This window comes from Crinia signifera, chromosome 4 (assembly GCF_055691185.1).
Source record: "Crinia signifera chromosome 4, ASM5569118v1, whole genome shotgun sequence".
Lineage (NCBI taxonomy): Eukaryota > Metazoa > Chordata > Amphibia > Anura > Myobatrachidae > Crinia > Crinia signifera.
The window spans coordinates 159435532-159455879 of NC_139220.1; the positions used below are offsets into that span (position 1 = coordinate 159435532).

At 41.2% G+C, this 20348-nt stretch overlaps 1 protein-coding gene across 1 annotated transcript in view; it reads right to left on the reverse strand.

Annotated features, from left to right (window-relative positions):
* The window catches only part of GRM8 (glutamate metabotropic receptor 8), a 951427-nt gene that overhangs the window by 910332 nt on the left and 20747 nt on the right, over positions 1-20348 (reverse strand). Inside the window, exon 2 of the mRNA XM_083182858.1 lies at positions 7412-8244. Coding sequence (XP_083038984.1) covers positions 7412-7936 — 525 coding nt within the window. The 5' untranslated portion in view covers positions 7937-8244. The remainder of the gene's footprint in view (positions 1-7411; positions 8245-20348) is intronic.

Genomic DNA, 20348 nt, shown 5'->3' on the forward strand with positions numbered 1-20348 from the left:
TTTTCAGTTCCTGATGATGTCATATTTAATTAGAGGTTCGGGAACTGAGTTCCTGCTGGTTCCTGCTGAAAAATAGCACTGTATATTTATATATATATATATATATATATATATATATATATATATATATATATATATAGTATTCATTTGTGTGTCTCCGCAACACTGCCACCAGTTGACAGGTGGCAGTTGGCAGTGAGCAAAGCTAAATCTCTTTCTCTCTCACACATGCATTTGCTTTGAGAGGGCTTACTAGTTTAATTAATATATATATATATATATATATATATATATATATATTTTTTTTTTTTATAAACCTGGATTTATCCTTTTAGCAAAATGTACTAGAGTCCATAAGTAGATCTAAAGGAGATGTCTCCTTCTTTCACAGGAAACTGTGTTTAACATCAATTACATGAGTAAATAGGAGATTTTCCCAGAGGAGACACCATGTGACCCCATATTGATCAATACTGCAGTGGAACGCTCTTTGCCATTGCATTGCATAATGGAAATCAGACGTTGGCTGTCATGCTTTCAGAAGACAAATTGCTGGTATTTGAGACAAATCATAGCCTCGTTCCCATATCTATTTCTCTCTTCTTAACTAATTCAGGGTACAATTTGCAGTTCAGTTTCTTAATTAACTCTTAGCCAATACCCCAGCTAGTAATATGTGTTCAAGAAAAGAGCTAGACAAACAAGCACTGGTAGTATTTCTTCTGACCTATCATTTGATTATTTGCAATGTATTATTTAACTTTCTAACATCACTTCAAAAATGGTTAACAATCAAAATAAATAATTAGGTTTCCCAGTGAGTTTTTTGCAGGAGAATGGAAGATTTAAGATGTGAAGTGAGAGAATAAAGACAGCCAACCAGCTGGAACATTTTAATCTCATTTCTTTTTTGTGCACCTTGGCATGCCTGAACAAGCTAAGTAATTTCTCTAGGGCTTATTGGAAGTTGTAGGCTTTTTCTTTCGTTCTTGGTTTCTCGCAACACACAATAATCCCAAGATAGCCCCTCAAGCCATGGCATAAGACTCACAAATCTTGTGCAGTACAGTATCTGATACACATGCTCAGATAGGAGAAGATGAAAAGCTGCCAAGGTTTCAACAGAGCATTATTAACATAATACACAGTCCTGCAACAAATTTCTGATAACAGAGGGAAATTACTCCCTACGAGAATCAGTCTCATGATCCCAGCTTTTTGTTTCCATTCCACAGATCACTACTGTAGCTCAGTCTGTCATCACTTCATAAGCCATAAAAAGGATTATTTTTTCTAAACCAGCAAAACTTTTATTTACTGACAAACCGAAGGGCAACTTTTTTAGCCATACCTATCTCCAGCGACACTAGCTGATTTCCCTGCCTTGGACGATGTTCTCCTTGTTATTTGTTTTTGTATATATGTTTTACAATAAAGTTAGCACATTCAGGAGCATGGAGTGAATTGTCACAGCCATTGGCCATGCATCAATGTAAGACCGTGTTTTTGTGCTACATGAAACACTCTTGTGTGACACTAATATGAGCTAGCAAGACCCTATAATATTATATGCTAAGAAAATAGACTAACTGGCAGGAGCGAACATGTATTCATTTCTTTACAGTGGAGTCTATATCAGTCTCAGGTTCCTGGATATCATGTAGTAGACATAATTCATAGTATTTCAAGTTACATGTAGAATGTGAAGTTACCTAAAATTAGTATTCTGGTTGACACAACCATTCCTCACTGTACAGAACCTATAACCTAAACCATTCAAGTACTATGCACGGTCATCTTCACTATAACCTAGCATATATGTCTGAAGAGGATAATTCTGGAAACCATACATATTTATAGAATGCATTATGAAATGATATATTACAGTAGGATTTTATTTCATGTCACAGAGTCAATCAAGCTAAGGTTCATTCTCATGTTATTATTTAAACAATGAATGAGTTGTCCCCTATTTTGCTTGGAATGACCTCTGTTTGCCTGTACTAGAGAGACAGATATACAGTATAGAAAATGGTCAAACTGCCCTGGCTGAAGGTATTTACCGTATAGTTAAGGCAGTTAATTGGACAGGAATTACAGTGAGTCTAATTATGTTCTGCATGCACTGTGCATATCCTGACCAGGATGTTAGGAAGAGTTTGATGCTGTCCCAGGAGATAACACACAAATTAATTTAAATCCCATTAAAAAGCAAATAAACATTCAGTTTTAATATATAGTACAGTAAGACAAGTTTATAACTACATTACAAAACAGGACTATCTCCACAACAATGGTGCTGGAATACATGGTAAGACGACCAATGGCTTTCTGTCTATTTTATCTCACAGCTATCACAGTGTTTTTAGTGCTTCCCCTTAATGTATATGCAACATAACAAATAAAAGATCCATTTCGGGCCTCCTTGCACCCTCTTTTACCAGATTGTCTCCTCTCTTTCATCTCTGATCGACTCTCACCCCCTTTTCCTTTCTGATCTGTTCCTTACCCCTCCCCTCTCCACTTGCTTCCCTTTGTTCCTGCCCCTTCTTCTCTTTATTTTCCTCACAACTTTCCTCCTCACTGATTTTAATAATCTGCTCTGCTCTGTGTAACTATAATGTTGCATAATAAGAACTGGGGCAATGTAATGTGGCACAATACCAACTGTAGGCATTATAGTGTTGCATAATATGACCTGAAGCTCTATAACATGGCATCATTTGAAATGATGCACTCTAATGTGGCACAATGTGGCTACTTTCAGATGTGATTGGAATTGTTATCACTATTGCCCCCATGGTGCCACACAGCCACCATGTCGCACAGGCCAGGAAATATCTATTCCTGGCCTCTTCCCCCCATCTAAATGGTGGCAACACACCACCCCAAAACAGCATCAGACTGTTACTGACAGTATGATGCCAATCACCAGCCTATGATTCAGGACTCACTCGCTAATGGGTTCTGTGCAGGCACAAAGTACCATTAATCTGTACTTTGTGCATTAAGTCGCAGATAGAAACATAGAATTTGACGGCAGATAAGAACCACTTAGCCCATCTAGTCTGCCCCTTTTTTAAACATGTTACCTCAAACCATATTTGATCCTTATTTTTTTGTAAGGATATCAATATGCCTATCCCAAGCATGTTTAAATTGTATTACTGTATTTGCCTCTACCACCTCTGATGGGAGGCTATTCCACTTATCTACTACTCTTTCTGTGAAGTAATTCTTCCTCACATTTCCCCTGAATCTTCCTCCCTCTAGTTTCAGTGCATGTCCTCTTGTTCTGCTGCTCCTCTTCCTGTGAAGAATGTCTCCCACCTGTACTATGTTAAAACCCTTGATATATTTGAAAGTTTCTAGCATGTCCCTCCTTTCCCTTCTCTGCTCTAAAGTATACATATTAAGATCTTTTAGTCTTTCCTGGTACGTTTTGTGATGTAGGCCATGCACCACTTTAGTTGCATTTTTTTGTACAGTCCCTAATGTATTTATATCCTTCTGGAGATATGGCCTCCAGAACTGAACACAATACTCTAGATGAGGTTGTACCAATGACCATACTTCAGGATCTGATTAACCCCCAGTATGGACACAGAACACTGTATTTGGCATAAAATGAAATGGGGACATGGTGTGTCATAATGGTAACTGAGGGTATTGTCTGGCATAATGTGTACTGGCAGCCCTACAATGTAACAGCATGTGAATCCCTACAAACACATTGTATGCATACTTTTGTTTTTATGGACAATTATAATGGTTGCTAAGAATTGTATTTATATTATGTACCATATAAGGAAAAGATACCTTTATAGGTTTCTCGACCCTCATATTGAGGTGAGCAAGGTATTGTCACAAGCAGCACTAACTCACTTTGGATGTAAGTGAGATATGCTCACTGCTTTCCCAAGAACACAGCGATGGTGGTGGCCTTCAACAAATCCAGCAACTAAGTACTGAGACAACCATACTGATAGTAGACATTAGATTTTTTTTTTTTTTTAAGAACAGGCTTCTTTGAGAAATTTTTCATTCAATAAGGGCCTCCAAGGATGGCTAAAGAACCACTACACAATTTAAAAATACATCATACACCTTAATTGGGGTTCACCCATCATTGATTTATATAACACATATATTGCACATAAGGAAAAGATACCTTTATATGTTTCCTTGGTGCTCATTTTGAGGTGAGTGGGGTATACAGAAACCACTCAAAGATTATTTTATTTCAATGCACTTCATTGTTTGACTCATTTAATCTTTTTTATTATTATTTATTTTTATTGAAGCAAAGACACCACATAGCAACAGCACAATTGGTAAAAATAACACATATAACATTTCAAGAAACCATGGAATACTTTGCATACAACCTGCAATCAAAAGTGCAATCTAATGCTAAGCTTCCTCCACTTAATTTTCAGTATTCTCAAAGGTTGATTTTTTTTTTAAATCCAATGGAGTAACGCTTATAACCCTAAACAGTAAGAACAGATATCATGGGAGCATGTGAAAAAGGAGAATTGCTCATATATCTTTTATGTACCAATTCTTTTTTTACAAAAGTAAAAGGAGGAGGGGAGGGATGGAGGATGGGGTTTCATGACACTTCCAATGGGAAGCTATAATGCAACGGGCTGATGTTAGCATCTGGGAAACTAACTTATCTAATATTGTATCTAAGGATGCTATTGGGAGCCCCAAAAGAAAGGGCACGGATCTTTAGATATCACGGAGTTGGACACCCTAATTTAATCTTTTTAAGGAGTAGGCACTCACTCAGTTATTACAGTTCTATACATGTTTTATTTCTGATGTTTTTTATATATGTAAACTGAGCACAAATGTCAGACCAACCACTCACAAAGAGGAAGCTTTACTGAAAGAATATCATCATACCCTTTCAAACAAAACAGGATCACTTCCAGGCCATTCTTTAATAGAATAAGAACTCTCAGTAAATCTTAAGGATCTAAGAGACCTGTTCTGTTCATGTATTTGCCTTTGTTTATTGCACCATTATATTATACCGTTACCCAGCCCTTTTTTTGTATGCTATTTTATTTTCAAGGTCTTGCCTTGTAAGTGACTGCCCCTTTAAAAGCATCAGAGTTCAGTCGACATCCCACGCAGCCACCAGACTCACTCGTACCACATTACATCCAGCCCCTGGTGTCTGCTTTTGTTTTACTTTAAGAGAGCATGTCAATAAACTATGATATGGATGACATAAATGTCAGATTTATAATGTAATTGTGGACTATCTACTCTAAAGCCACAATCCACTGACACCAAACTTTTGTTCTTACCAAACATATCGCCATTCTTGAGATCCCCAATACATTACTCTCTGTTCTATTAGACCTCAGTGAACTGCAAAATTCATGAAAATATGAATGGAGTGGGGGCATACGTGACAAAAGGTTAATGTTTATGTTATTATAAAAATTCACAGATAGGCTTATTGCATATTAATATGACACTGCAGATTGTATTATAGTATTATAGGTGAAAAGGAAGCAGAATATAAAGTAAAGGAACAAGAAGGCATATTTGGTAAGGTAATAAATAAAATAATTCTAACAAAGTCTTATCTGTGTTGGAGAAATTCTTCATTATATATCACTAGATGAGATAACAAACACAATGGGATGAAGGGAAAAGAAAGAATATTTAAGTAACTAGTACATCAACACACTAATCCATAAAACAACAACTAATCCATCAAATGAATGACGCTGGCAACACCAGCAGTGAACAGAACACATTCACAGTTAAAGGAGAAGCTTTGTAATGTAAACATAAATCATGGTCTTAAAAAATAGTTTTGTAGTTCACAACAAGATTTCTGCAGTAAAAATAATACCAAAGATATTCCTAGAAATATAATTCAACACTTACAGGGAATTCAATATGTGCCAATATTTCCCAAAACATCAGCACTCCCCTATTCAATGCTGTCATTAATGTCATTTTGTTGAAAAATTGGGTACTTGTGAGTTATCCGGGCGTCCGATTTTAAAATCGGGTCGGATCGGGACATCGCATCGCATCGCATGCGACCATCGGATGCGATGCGATGCGATGACCCGATTTTTCCATAGGAATCAATGTTAAAATGGACTGAGTCCATTTTAACATGGAATTCAATGGGAAAAAGGGGTCCTTTTCATACCCCTACTATCCAAGTGGGCATGGAGTTGGATATAAACCTGTGGCGAGCGTAGCGAGCCACCGAGCCCGAAGCGTGGCGAGCGTAGCGAGCCCCGCGAGGGGACACGGAATACCGTCCCCTCGCGGGGCTCGCTTCGCTCGCCACGCTTCGGGCTCGGTGGCTCGCTACGCTCGCCACAGGTTTATATCCAACTCCATGCCCACTTGGATAGTAGGGGTATGAAAAGGACCCCTTTTTCCATAGGAATCATTTTAACATTGATTCCTATGGAAAAATCGGGTCATCGCATCCGATGGTCGGATGCGATGCGATGCGATGCGATATCGTATCGCATCGCATCGGATTGTATGCCTTAACTTAAGGCATACAATCAAAAAATCGGGAGCCCGGATAACTCACAAGTACCAAAAATTGTTTACAACAATCCGCGTCCATTTTCACTGATCCACAAACTTTCCGACACCCGACAGCCAGAACACTGAATTTCAAATGTTGAGATATTGAATACCCCCTTAACCTCTTTTGAAATCTGAGGATCCCATTGTCCTCGACTAGGTGATTTAATACTGGCATCACATCAAGATTTCCGTTCATTGTTTTAACACACTTAATTTAATAAAACAGTATTTTAAAAAAATTTTCAATCAGAAAAATAATGTTCCGAAACACATATTACCAAAGATATTTTAACCGTATAATACTTGTGCTTCTTACACCACCGCTCGCAAAATAACTTTGGTAGACTTTCTAAAGGTATATGTGTTGTTCGTGCATCATAAAGGAGTCTCATTTAGCCTGCATATCCCTGTGTCTGACACAATGTACACAATGTTCTTTACTGACTTTGTTGATCCATGTATTTTGTTCATTCAGTTGCCGGTTTTGAACAGGTTATGAGAGAAACTCAAAAACATATCTTGTTGCAGAAAGTACAAAATTACTGTGCATCGCCAGATTATATTCTTGTGCTGCAAAGATGATTCCAGAACTAACAGGGGTAAATGGGTCATTAAAACAAGAAAGTGAGAATGCAAAGGCTCTTGGCAGACAAACATTTCATTTACTTCAGTACTCCAGTAACACATGCTGCTTTCAGAGCTTGGCAAGTAAACCATTAACAGAAGCAAGCTTTGCATAAATTATTCTGCTTCAAGGAAATAGTCTGCTAGTCATGGACAATGCAATACAAACACAGATTTAAATAAAAAAGAAATACCTTACCTTAAAAAGTCTTAATATATTAGCCACCATAATGGAAACGGAACTTGCTGCGGCTCCTATCACTGCAGAGATTCTATCCGGCTTTGTAAAAATAGGTAAGTCTCCATTTGCACATCTAACATCAGTAGCATCTTTCTCAATTAAAGCTTGCACAAAGGTTAAAGATTGCTCCAAGGCATATGTATCCCTTGAGCAGGTGTCAAGTATCCGGACACCTAGCGTAATGTTTGACAGAAGGTCCTGGTCTTTGTTTATCTGGTCTACGGCATACATCATTGCCTCCAGTCTATGAATGCCCTTTTCTTTCTTGAGATCCCCGCAAGGCACACCTCGTTCTCCTCTTGAATGAACTGGGAAGAGACCCCCAAGAATAATGTCCCCTTCGACTCGGATGGAGTGAGCATATTCTTGACCTCTAGCTGTTTGCATCAGGCTTAGAATCCAACACAGCCTTATGACGAGCAACATAATGTAGGGACAAGACATTGATGGTTTTCTTTCCAAATAAGAGTTTGCGGAAGACATACTCACTATCCAACAGCCAAAGTTGTGTTTTATCGTGCAAAAATGAAGACCCTTTCAAGTTGCAACTATAGCATGCTACCATTAGTGCCCATTAAATGATGATATAGTACTGTTTAGCAGATAAACATATAGTTTCTATTGCAGCCAAAACACTGTTATCAACACATGCAGTTTAATTTACTACATTCGCTATATCCAATATATGAAGTATGTTACTTCGTTTATTTGATTTCTTTTGCTTGATAATTCAATACGTGTCCGTAGTCTTCAAGTCATAATTTTCTATTGGCTCATTTGGTAAAGTCCACCTGAAAAACAAATATAAACAAATATGTTTTAATAATTGCAATTACCCTCCAGATATGCCTAATAGCTAACTAGCATTACCTCAGCAAATAAACAGAAATAACAGATGTACTCTAAATTCACCATGAGTCATTTCCTGCACTGAATACCTTGCCTAATCCAGGTCACTGACCATGAAGACAATGCTAAATGTGATTTGTGCAAAAAATCAACTGTAATTTGTTTCATTACTTGATATGAACAAACGCTGTCTTATATAAAGCAACATTTTCATTTCTAAATGTTAGGAAATAACTGTGTATTATCTAGAAAAATATTAATCAAATAAATATCACCACACTTTCTTTTGAATGAAGTGCAGTGGATTTCGATTTATAGAAGATGAAGATTCCTTCAATGTGAGGTGAGTGAGGTACGCAGAAACCAGACAGATCACTAAGGCATTAATTGTTCTTTTTAAATTTCACTTGTATGATGCACATATTTAAGTCATACAGGTTCTACACATTTTCTTTTTCCTTATATTTATTGAGCTAATTCAGAACATTCTATCAAAAACCTTCATTGGACACATTAATATCATATCTTTGAAAAATACTTCACATATATTGGAACATTCCACCCCCTGGAAATTATGAGGGACATTTCATTTGTTTGAATACTTTTTTATATATATATTTTTTTATATTTACATATTGTATTGTCACAGCGCCAGTAGACTACACTATTATCAACCCTTTGTTTAGCACCAGTATTGTGATTGATGGGATGCTGATCGCAACCTGTGCAAAGACAGAAAATGACTACTGTGGATCAAGATCTTATATTATGTTTTATAAAGTGGTAAACATGGATTTAAGAAGAATATTAGTTAAATACACTTTAAGTTTACTAAGATTTGTATTCTACTTCACATGTGATATTGCTATGGGGAAACCAATCAGATCCTGTCTACTATCTTCTAGAGGGTGCTAAATAAATAAGAAGTAAATTCTGATTGGTTGCCCATAGCAACATCACATGTGAAGTAGAATACACATCTCTTAGTAAATTTCCCCCTAAGTGTGAAACGGATAACATTACATTATACTTGTGGACTATAAGAATAATGGAAGATATGTATATGTATATGTATATATGTAGCTCCTTGCAATAGAAGCTAAATAACTAGCCTTTTCGCTTAGTTTTGTGACAATCATCTGGAAACTGCTGTTTGCACATGATTAAAGGGGCAAATAGGATTGATAGAGTCCATGGGGCTTATGGCAAATCCTGCGAGCTGTACAGTCTGTCTGTACTTTTAAAGCAGCAATCATTTATAAGGTTGGCTTTGCCTTGTAAATGGTTGGTGCTTTATGGGCCCACCCAAATATGGGCTGTCACATTAGAATTCCTGCACAGCCTGCAGCTCACAGGCTATTGCATAATTCCCCTATAGGTATGTTGTACGCCATGGCTAGTCATGTTTTTATGTATGCCCTATATAACTGTGGCACCATGACCATATAACATTAATGATAACGTTACGTTATCATTTCCAGACTGCTACATTTACAGAAAATAAAAACAACAAGGCTGATTCTGAGTTGGCCACTGTTGTGTCTGGCAGCACTTCATGATAAACCCAGAATAAACCTCTGTATAGTACAAATCGGCACAAGTGCATACAGAAGCCTAGCTCACCCACTGTATTATGTCTGCTGCTCCATCGGTCGCCATTAGTACCTTAATATCATCATTGTATATTCACACATGCATTGTGCAAAAGATCAAGTTGAAACAGATGACCCATCTTCGTCCACTTGCTGAAGTGGGTGGATGGGCCCACGACATTTACACGACAGAAAAGTTTAGTGCAATTGTGATTGCATTGTCACACCCAGTTACTAGCCAGAAACGCCCATTTTAGGCAAACAATGGCCCATCAATGGATAGATCATATGCACTAGCAATCTGTAAACCATAATATCCACAAGATTCATGCACACTGCAACTTGCTTATGACACAAATTCAACACCATTGTGTTTCTCTTAACATAAATGAAACGTAATAGAGAAAAAAAAAGAGCATGAGCTAAGCACTAAGGGCCAGATGTACTAAGCTTGAAAAGTGATAAAATGGAGAGTGATAAACAACCAGCCAATCAGCAACTACTTGCTATGTCACAGGCTGTGTTTGAAAAATGACAGGTAGGAGCTGATTGGTTGGAGGTTTTTCACTTTCCATTTTATCACTTTTCAAGGCTTAGTACATCTGGCCCTTAGTGCTTAGCTCATGCTCTTTTTTTACATCTCACCCTAAATGAACAAAGCATAGTTTACAGATATTTCTTAACCAACAAAATCTATAAAGAAAATATTAACTATTAGCTACTTATCTCCACGGTTTCATAATGATGCACAATATATTCCAGGTTTTTCAGACTATTATATGCAATACTGCACGATTACCCAGAGCAACATATATTTTTATCAGATGGAAGATTTTCCCCAGAGATCCTCCTAATATTGTACGCACCAATTCCTACAATTATCACTCCAGCCTAATACTCATTATTCTGGATGAAAATAAATCATTTACATTTTTTTTTATATTTCCCAAGATACAAGGGCTACATTTTGTTTAACATTCAGGAAATATATATTAGTGAAGCTCTTGCTGCCTTATAGCAAACAAACAAAAAAAGAAATATGTGGTTAATATGAAAATTTTACATAAATGTAGATGTAAGATCATGGAACAATGCAGTGAAAACAAAAGTTATGGAAATAACCTGCAATAACAGAAAACATACGTGTTTGGTATAGATATATTTACATCCAACACAAATTGCAATGGTAATGGCTCTGATGTGGCAGTGTGACAATATTCAAATGTCACAGGATTTGTACAAAGGCGGTCCCTGGAGGCATCTCAGATCCTTTGCTTGTTTAAAAGATGCAGAGATTGTATACACAACGATAATAAACCTTCTGAGTAATAGGCCCTACACACAGAGCGATGTACAGGCATTTTTTGAGCGATGTTACTTAATTTAAATACATCACTCAGAAAATGCCTCTACATCGTGCCCCGCACATCGCTATCTCTCAGCGATTCATAATCAGCATGCTGGTTATTAATCGGTCAGGGACAGTGTTCTCACCAGAGAACACTGGCCCTGACAGATCGCTCAGCACACATTGCCGGCACATCACTTAGAACGCTCATCTATACACATCGCTATGTGTGTAGGCGCCATAACCCTGTTATCATCCAGCACTGTCGTCAGAAGTCAGACCCTGGAGCTATTTTAAGAGCATATGGTATTGCAGCCACAAGCTGTGACACCCAACGGTGATGCTGAAAGAATCACGAAAGCCATTATCACTTTCTATTCTGCTCTAGTTTTAATCCAGTATTTTTAGATACACAGGGATCTAGTTTAGAATTATGTTCACCTATCACATTTCAAGGTTTACACCCACTTTCCAGACCGTGGAATTGCCCCATAAAATCAATTGTTACTACTTTAAAATTCAATCTGTAGTGCAGTGGTTCCCAAACTTTTTTAATCACAGCACACTAGATTATAGGGATATTTGTCAAGGCACCGCTAGGTGCAAAGTTTGCTACCGAGAATTTCAGAAAATTTCAGCAGGACGCTATGGAAAGCCATCCACCCTGTCGCCCTGGTAATATCAACAGAAGAGCGTCGGCAGCAGGTGATGATGTGTCACCGCTCACCGCTCATCACGGACCATACACACTGGGCGGCTTTTGAGCTGAGAGCCGCTGAAAGGGCAAACTGAACTGCTTTCAGCTCAAAATTGCCCAGTGCGGATGGGTCGTAAGTTTTATATGTTGTTTTATATACTGTAAACTCCATGTTTTTACTCTGGGGCAGTTGCAGAATATTTCCAGTGCAAACAGCTTTACCTTGCAAAAACATATGTGTATTTCAATACGACTCAGGTTTTCTGTATATGGGAGAGATGCATTAAAATTGGAGGGTCTTAGGGGATATTCAATCCCCAGCGAGCATCTCCCGATGGGCTCGCCGGGCCCTATTCAATGCGGTCTTCCCCGACAGCATTGAGCAGGGTTTCTCGGCAAGTGACGAGCTGCAGGCTGCAGTTAGCCTCTTCCCAGCTGCAACTCGCGGCCACGCCCACTTTTCGCTCCCTGGCAGGCGGGACATTGAATCCCACCTGCATGTTCTCGGTCCAGCTGACCGAGAACGGGACTGGGTCACGGAGGTCGAGCAATCTCGACTGCCGTGACCCTCAGGTTGAATATCCCCCTTAAAGTGGAAAGAAATTAAGTACCAGCCAAACAGCTAACTGACTAACTGCCTAACTACCATGTTACAGTCTGTCAGGAGCTAACTGGTGGTAGTTAATATCTCTCCATTTTGTCTCTCTTCAAAGCTTAGTACATCTGCCCTTAACCTACTTGAGTAAAGGCCCATACCCACACTGGGCGACTTTCAGCTCAAAACCGCCCAGTGTTTGGCCCGGCGGTGAGCGTTGATGTGTGCTCCTGCATCATCACCGGGAAAGCTGTTCATCTGCTGGTATTATGAGCAGATGAGCAGCTTTGAGGACAGCTTTGCATAGCTCAGCGCTATGCAAAGCTGTCCACCCCCCCCCCCCTGTCAGCGCCGGGCAGGGGGAAATCGGCTCAGTGTGTATGCACTGAGCGACTTTACCCCCAGCGATGAACGCTATCATTGCTGTCCATAAACACTGGGCATAATCGCCCAGCGTGTATGAACCTTTAGTATTACAGAACAATAATAGGTTAAAAGAATTTGTACAATTTTATTCACTACAATCAGTGGCGTAACTACATTTTGGGCGCCCCCCCCCCGCCGTTAAAGGGAGGGCGCCCAGCCACTCACCCGCCCCTCCACCCGCCGCACCAACCCCCGCAGTCTAGATGTTCAGATCCGATATATCTGTGGGTACCTGGGGGAGCGGCAGGCGAGGACCGCAGGCGGCTCAGATGGAGACCGGGGGCGCGGCGGGAGAATAGGAAGAAATCCTATTCAAAAGACCGGGCGGCCGCTGATTGGCTGAGCTCTCAGCCAATCAGCGGCCGCCCGGTCTTTTGAATAAGATTTCTTTATATTCTCCCGCCACGCCCCCGGTCTCCATCTGCGCGGCCTGCCACTCCCCCAGGTAGCCGTCAATGCAGGTGGGGGGGACGCTGCGAGGCGGCTGGGGGGACGGACGCTGCGGGGGACACAGAGGCGGCAATTACTTACAGCTGAGCCGGGCAGGGGGAGCCGGGAGCTGTCACTGTCAGTACGGAAGAAAAAAAAAAAGCCCAAACAATGAATCGGCAGCCTGTGATTGGCTGAGCGCTCTCTCAGCCAGTCAGCAATTGGCTGAGAGAGCGCTCAGCAGCCAATCACAGGCTGCCCATTCATTGTATGGGCTTTTTTTTCTTCAGTACAGACAGCTCCCGGCTCCCCCTGCCCGGCTCAGCTGTAAGTAATTTCCGCCTCTTTGTCCCCCGCAGCTTCCGTCCCCCGCAGCGTCCGTCCCCCCAGCCGTCTCAATGCCCCCTGCCCCCTGCTCCCTTCACATTGCAGCTAACGTAACTATAGCACTGCAGCCCCCGGCGCCCGCACATGCATAGCGCCCCCCCCCCCCCCGCGGTCGCAGGGGCTGCGGTGCTATAGTTACGCCCCTGACTACAATATCAAACAGATTCAAATAATATCCAGATACTCTATAAAGTTATACAGGAGGCCAACTGGAAAACATTTCACAAAACCAGCTTCTCTTAGCCTAGAATGTAAGCGATTAATACAATACATTACAATTTAACTATATAGCACTTCAATTTTCTAAGAATATTATTAACTAGGTATTTTCATTACAGTTGTAACATTAATAAAACCATAGTAAAAAGAACACTGTAAAGTTTTAAATTGTGCAATATACCCACTGTCAATTATGCGCACATAAAAGTTATTTTGATAAAGAGCTCTTTTCCAAGTTATCTCCTTAAGGTGCCCATACACGGTACAATATTCCCTGTGCATTTTGAATTAGATCGCATCGCGGGCCTTATTCTAGTTCATTCTTTCTATCAAAATCCTTCTTAGATGGACAAAACCATGTGCACTGCAGGGGGCAGATGTAAAATGTGCAGAGAGAATTAGATTTGGGTGAGTTATTTTGTTTCTGTGCAGGGTAAATACTGGCTGCTTTATTTCTACACTGCAATATAGATCTCACTTTGAAGATCTATATTGGGTTTTACTTCAAAGTGAGATCTATATTGCAGTGTAAAAATAAAGCGGCCAGTATTTACCCTGCACAGAAACAAAATAACTCGCCCAAATCTAATTCTCTCTGCACAAGTAACATCTGCCCCACCTGCAGTGCACATGGTTTTGTCCATCTAAGAAGGATTTTGTCAGATAGAGTGAACTAGAATAAGGCCCCGCATCACATGCAATCAAATCACATGCAATTTGCATGCGATTTGCATGAAATGCGATGGGGACCTAGTTCAAAAAGCATGGGCTGCACAGACTTGATGTGCTGCACGATGGGATGCCCGCTGGAGCACATATAGCACACCACCATTGTACCATGTATGAGCACTTTTAGAATAATAAAACTTGAGGAATTTAACTCTCAAAAAGATGTTTCTGCAAAGAACTGTCTTTCCTTTAACTCTTTGCTTCTCCGTTTTAATCTGCAGGTTTTTCAATGTAGTTAAACTGTTTTACTGTCATGTTTATTATATTGTATACTGACTGAGCAGATTTATTAACCAGAATTAGGTCATATATTGAACTGTGCTGCATCAATTAAGTTCTTGCTTAATATCTAAATTCCAATAGTTCGATATAAAAGGTAATATTCAGGCAGAGTTTTAAGCTAATATAGAAATTACTGGAACTGTGTGATAACAAGTATATGGCTGACAAACTAGTTACTTTAGCCGTTTATCCAGGCTGTCAGTGTGGCAGGTAAGTAATGTATCCTCCTTTCCAATTGCAACAATGAAGCTCTGGGGCCTCTTTAGTGCCTGTGGGGCAGATTAATTAAGCTCGGTGAAGTGAAAAAGTGTCTGGTTTTTATCACCGGCCAATCAGCTCCTAACTGTGAAGTTACAGGCTTGGATTGAAAAATGACAGGTAGGAGCTGATTGGCCGGAGATAAAAACCAGACACTTTATCACTTCACCGAGCTTAATAAATCTACCCCTGTGTCTCACTCCCAGCGGGGGCTATATTATAACTCTGCCTGTGCTCTTTACGGCAAGGCCTTTTGTACATATAAGGAGCTCCAGTACCCAGTGCCAGATTAAGCCTTCGGGAGGCCCAGGGTACTTTAGGCAGGGGGGCCCCTTGCACTTGTCATTACTGGCCGCAAACTGCATGGGAGAATATTACACTGTCAATACACAGAGTAAAGGCAGTAGAAACTCGGTCAATGGGTAACTGCTTACTCTGTAGGATTGTAGGATACCTAACAGTCCCAGTGCTGTCTCTGATTAAAAACCCTCCCATGACTAGGCTGCTGCTGCTGTCCTCCATGGGCCTGAGAAGCATGTAATGAACTCCACCAATCAGAGCTCAGCATAAACCTCTCAGCCTCTGCCCTCTTGTGCAAAGTGTCATGGGACTTAGTCAACTCCCAGTAATGCACTGCACACTTGTGCAGTCAGTGTGCCTTGGCACCCCATGCTCAGCACCATTAATCATTGTCACATTGGCAGATAGGTGAAGCTGCAGCACTACCCCACTCCCATGCACAAAAACTTTTGCTAAAAAAAAAAGGCGTCCCCTAGCTAGAGGGGGCCCAGGGGTACTGACACCTTTTGCCCCTGCTTTAATCCGGCCCTGCCAGTACCTGTACTCTTGGCCCTCCTCCTATACTACTGTATATATATATGAAGTTCCAGTGTAATATAATCCTCCTAAGTGTATATGTATTTAGGTAGGCTCAGTGGCGTCACTAGGCGGGTGCGAGGGATTGCAGCCCGCACCAGGTGTCACCAGTCAGTACGGTGACACCAAAATCAGCCACGCTGCTGCACCTTTCTGCCACCCGTGACTCCAGTCCTCAGTGGCAGAAGTCTCTCTCATTGCCTTGGAGACTGAGCCGCGTTGTGTCACATCCGGCTCAGCTTTCAGTATCAGCTGCGGCTCCTGGTCGGCTCCGCAGCATTTCAAGCGTGCTCAGCAACAGGATCTGCTAGCCCATTAGGAGAGACGGGTGGAAGAAGTCGGGCAAGCTTTTTTTCTGAAGGTAGATCCGCTCCAGTGCGAGGTGGGCAGCGGCAAACAGCGGGAAAGTCCGTGATGTGCGGGAACCAGGAGATCAGCACATCCAGAGTCAGGCTGCTTTGTTCTAGTACAAAAGAGGATTAGGCAGTGCGGCTGGGGGTGCATCCAGAGCTCCTCCTAGTGTGCTCTGTGCTTGTAATGGCAAGTCGGCACCCACAATGCATAGCATGAGGTGACATGGTGACACTGGAAACAGAGCAGATATCAGCGCTCCGGTCTGTGCGAGGGGCAAGAGGGGAGGTGCATGGGGCATCTCTGTTCCCTGTTCTGTTCCCTGTGTCACTATGTCACCTCATGCTGTCCAGTGTCCCCCCTGTCTGGCTCTCATCACTACAGTAACAGCATTAGATCACTGGAGACACAAAAGGAGCAGCCTGTGGTATCCCATTATTTTTATTATACAAGGGGAACAGCCTGTGGTGTCCCACTATACAGGGGGAGCGGCCTGTGGTGTCCTGTTGTTATTATTATACAGGGGGAGTAGCCTGTGGTGTCCCGTTATTATTATAAAAGGGGAGCAGCCTGTGGTTTCCTACTGTACAGGGGGAGCAGCCTTTGGTGTCATAGTATTATTATTATTATTATACAGAGTGAGCAGCCTGTGGTGTTCTTTTATGTTTTTACAGGGAGAGCAGCCTGTGGTGTCCCGTTATTATTTATACAGGAGGGCAACCTGTGTACCCACCCTCCCATCATGGGGGCATCATGACGCATCTGGGTAGGCTATGGTTGTTTAGAAGTAATGCACTGAAGAATGAAACAGTCTCTTTCTCCCTTTCTCTCTGTGAGGCAATCCTGTCTGCTTTAATCAGTTCCTAATGGGCCTGACTCAATGGCCTCACCCACAGCTGTCAGATTATCTTTAAGCTGCACCTTTGCTTTTGGGGAGGGAACCCTGAATCTGCCTCTCTGCACATAGCATGCTCCTGCCTCTCATTCACTCTCCTCAGAAATGGAGGTCTAACTGGAATGTGGCCCCATATAGCCTAATGTGGCAGAATCAGCTCCTACCTCTCTCATCGTTACCTCAGACTGTACCCCCAACTGCTGCTCACTTTCAACTGTCATCCTCCTGTCATTGGTCATGTGACCAGCTCCTGATTTCTAGAGCAGCTGCAGAGGATGCTGGGAATTGTCTGCCAGTGAAATGACAATCAACATTCATAAATTGCATAGCAGGGTATTACATATACGTTTAAGCTCACAGTCGTAACACAGTTACTAGAATTCAATAGGTAAGATAAGGGCAAGGTTATACAGACTACAAACTGATTGAATGCATCTCAGTTGGATTGATGTGTGATTAGCAGAGAGTCACTACCTTTCTCCTCATCAGCCCTAGCCAGCTCCTAAGGGCTGCTGCCAATGCAGTCCATAGAAGCCAGAGCTTTGCATGTAAACAGTACCTACCACTGGTTATATGTATGCGCCAGTTCTGGTGCCTGCCAGATCTATTGTGCACATAAAGGGACAAGGCTGGCAGTGGGTTTTAGTCTCCTCTCTGAGTAAAGGTAGCCTCCCCTCCTACAAGAAGCAAGGAGCTGCCACTGGTTACAGCCATAGAAATAGAAGCTCTAAATATGAGAACAACCTACTAGCATCTAACAGTCCACATCTTGTTTCACCACTGGAAATATTTATGAAATAAGGTAGAGAAGTTCCTCAAAGCAACCAATCAAATTTTGTCATTTTTCTACCACAGCCTGCAAAATGACAGTTAGGGGCTGGTTGGTTGGTACTTTTCTGCGTCCTCTTTATCTCTCTCCAAAGTCTGAAAAATCTCCCCAAAATAAGTCTCACACAAAATGAGAGACAACTTTTTAAAAATAAATAAATGTCAGTGATCACATTACATGCACTATACTGTATGATTCCAAAATGCTATTCATAGACGTTAGCCATGATTGTAGGCATCACCAATATTAGCAGCCATACAATTGCTTCTAATGTCACACAATTTATATTATATAGAATATGGGATCTATTCAGTAAGCAAATGTATACTTACATTATGAGTAAGCTAGCATTTAAGTAGTTTAAGTATTAGCAAAGGGTTTACAGAGAAGATAAGGCAATTATCTTTGGTTAATACCCTGCTCCTACAATACTGTACTGCAGAGAGCAAGCTATTGTACTCTACAGCAGTTTAATGTTTTCTGCAATTCAGGTAGCAAAAAAAAACACAGAAAAATTAATTTAATATAACACCATGGGCCTTATTCTGGTCTGTGCGTACTTTCGCGCACTCTTTCGGATGGCGTTTTTTAGCCGTCTGCGCATGCGTGGGCAACGTTATGCGCATGTTTCACACAAGGTCTCCGTACTTGTTCGCACTAATACCGTACAGAAATGTGCACCGCATTCACTATGGAAATATGGGCGTAATATGGGCGTCATTCGGAACTACACAGGGGCGTAGTTTCAAAGTGGGCTAAACTGGGCGTAAACATGGGCGTACATGAGGGAGTGCACTAATTCTGGTACGCGTACATTCGGACAGCACACCGAATGCACGCGAACAAAAAGGCAGGAAACATGCGGTCTTCAAAAGCAAGTATTGCTTTGCGGACACCACTCGGTCATGCGCTAGGCATTCGGAACGCCCCAATCAGTACGGCCGCACCTCAACCAATTTCAGCTGAACACAATACAATCCACTCCTTTACTCATTACTAATTAATTACACTCTTGTCATTGCTTCAATTGGAAACCTTGTAGCTTAAATGGGCCATTACTAAACACACAAATATATGCTGCATTTTTGACACGCATTTACACTGCAAGCAATGGTCAGAACTTAATCTAAAGTGGTAGTAAAGTGTTTAATTATCAATTTGAGAAATAATAGATGACCATTAAAAACAATCCCTTTTTAATGAGGTTGCCTAATTGCATAAGTGGGTCATGTAACAGATTTCGGTGTTCAGATAATAGTGGTGAGTTTTGCGGAAATACACCGCATCGGTGCGTACGGGCAGGTTCCCGTCCATTCTGACGCGGTAAGACCGTGCAGACGCTGTAAGACTGTGCAGAATATGTGTGTGTACACCGCACACGCATGGTTTGGATGTCGTCCGTAAACACGCCCTCTTCTTAAAGAGTGAGTCCGTCCGAATGCAGAGGACCGGTGGGCGTTTCTTCGTACGATGTCCGCACAGCGTGGCGTGCGGACCTCTCCGAAATAAATCGACCAGAATAAGGACCCATATGAGGATGTCGTCATAGGAAGAAAAATACTTACTGTACTTCAGCTGAAAACTGCAGGGGCAGAGGGATCTTGTTTTATCAGTACCTGCAAGTGTCTGAAACTAGAGACTAGAAAGTAGAGCCTGATGTTTCCAAATTCAACCAAAATTATGTGTTAGTTTAAGAATGTTTGGGTTAGTCAGTGAGTCATTTTCCTTTTATCTCTTGTACTAAAGTTAAAGCTCTTTCCACTCAAGGGGGACAGGAAACACCTACAACACCATTACACGGACAGATGACTAACTCCATTGTAGCTGCTGGGAAAAGAATTAATAGGATATTTTGTAAATATCTATCCTTCACAGTTTGGCAGGATGCCCAGATATATTCTTACTTTTCTACAGCGAAATGCTCTCTTCTTTTAACTCAGAGCATATTAGAACTCAAGAAAGCAGAAACAGAATAAACGGTACTTATACATTATCTGGGCGCCCGATTTTTTCATTGCATGCCACTACTTAAGGCATGCGATGCCATGCAATGCGATTTTTCATTGTAAAGACCCGATTTTTAATTGTATAGTCACCCATGGGTGATTTCATACCCCCACTATCCAACTATCC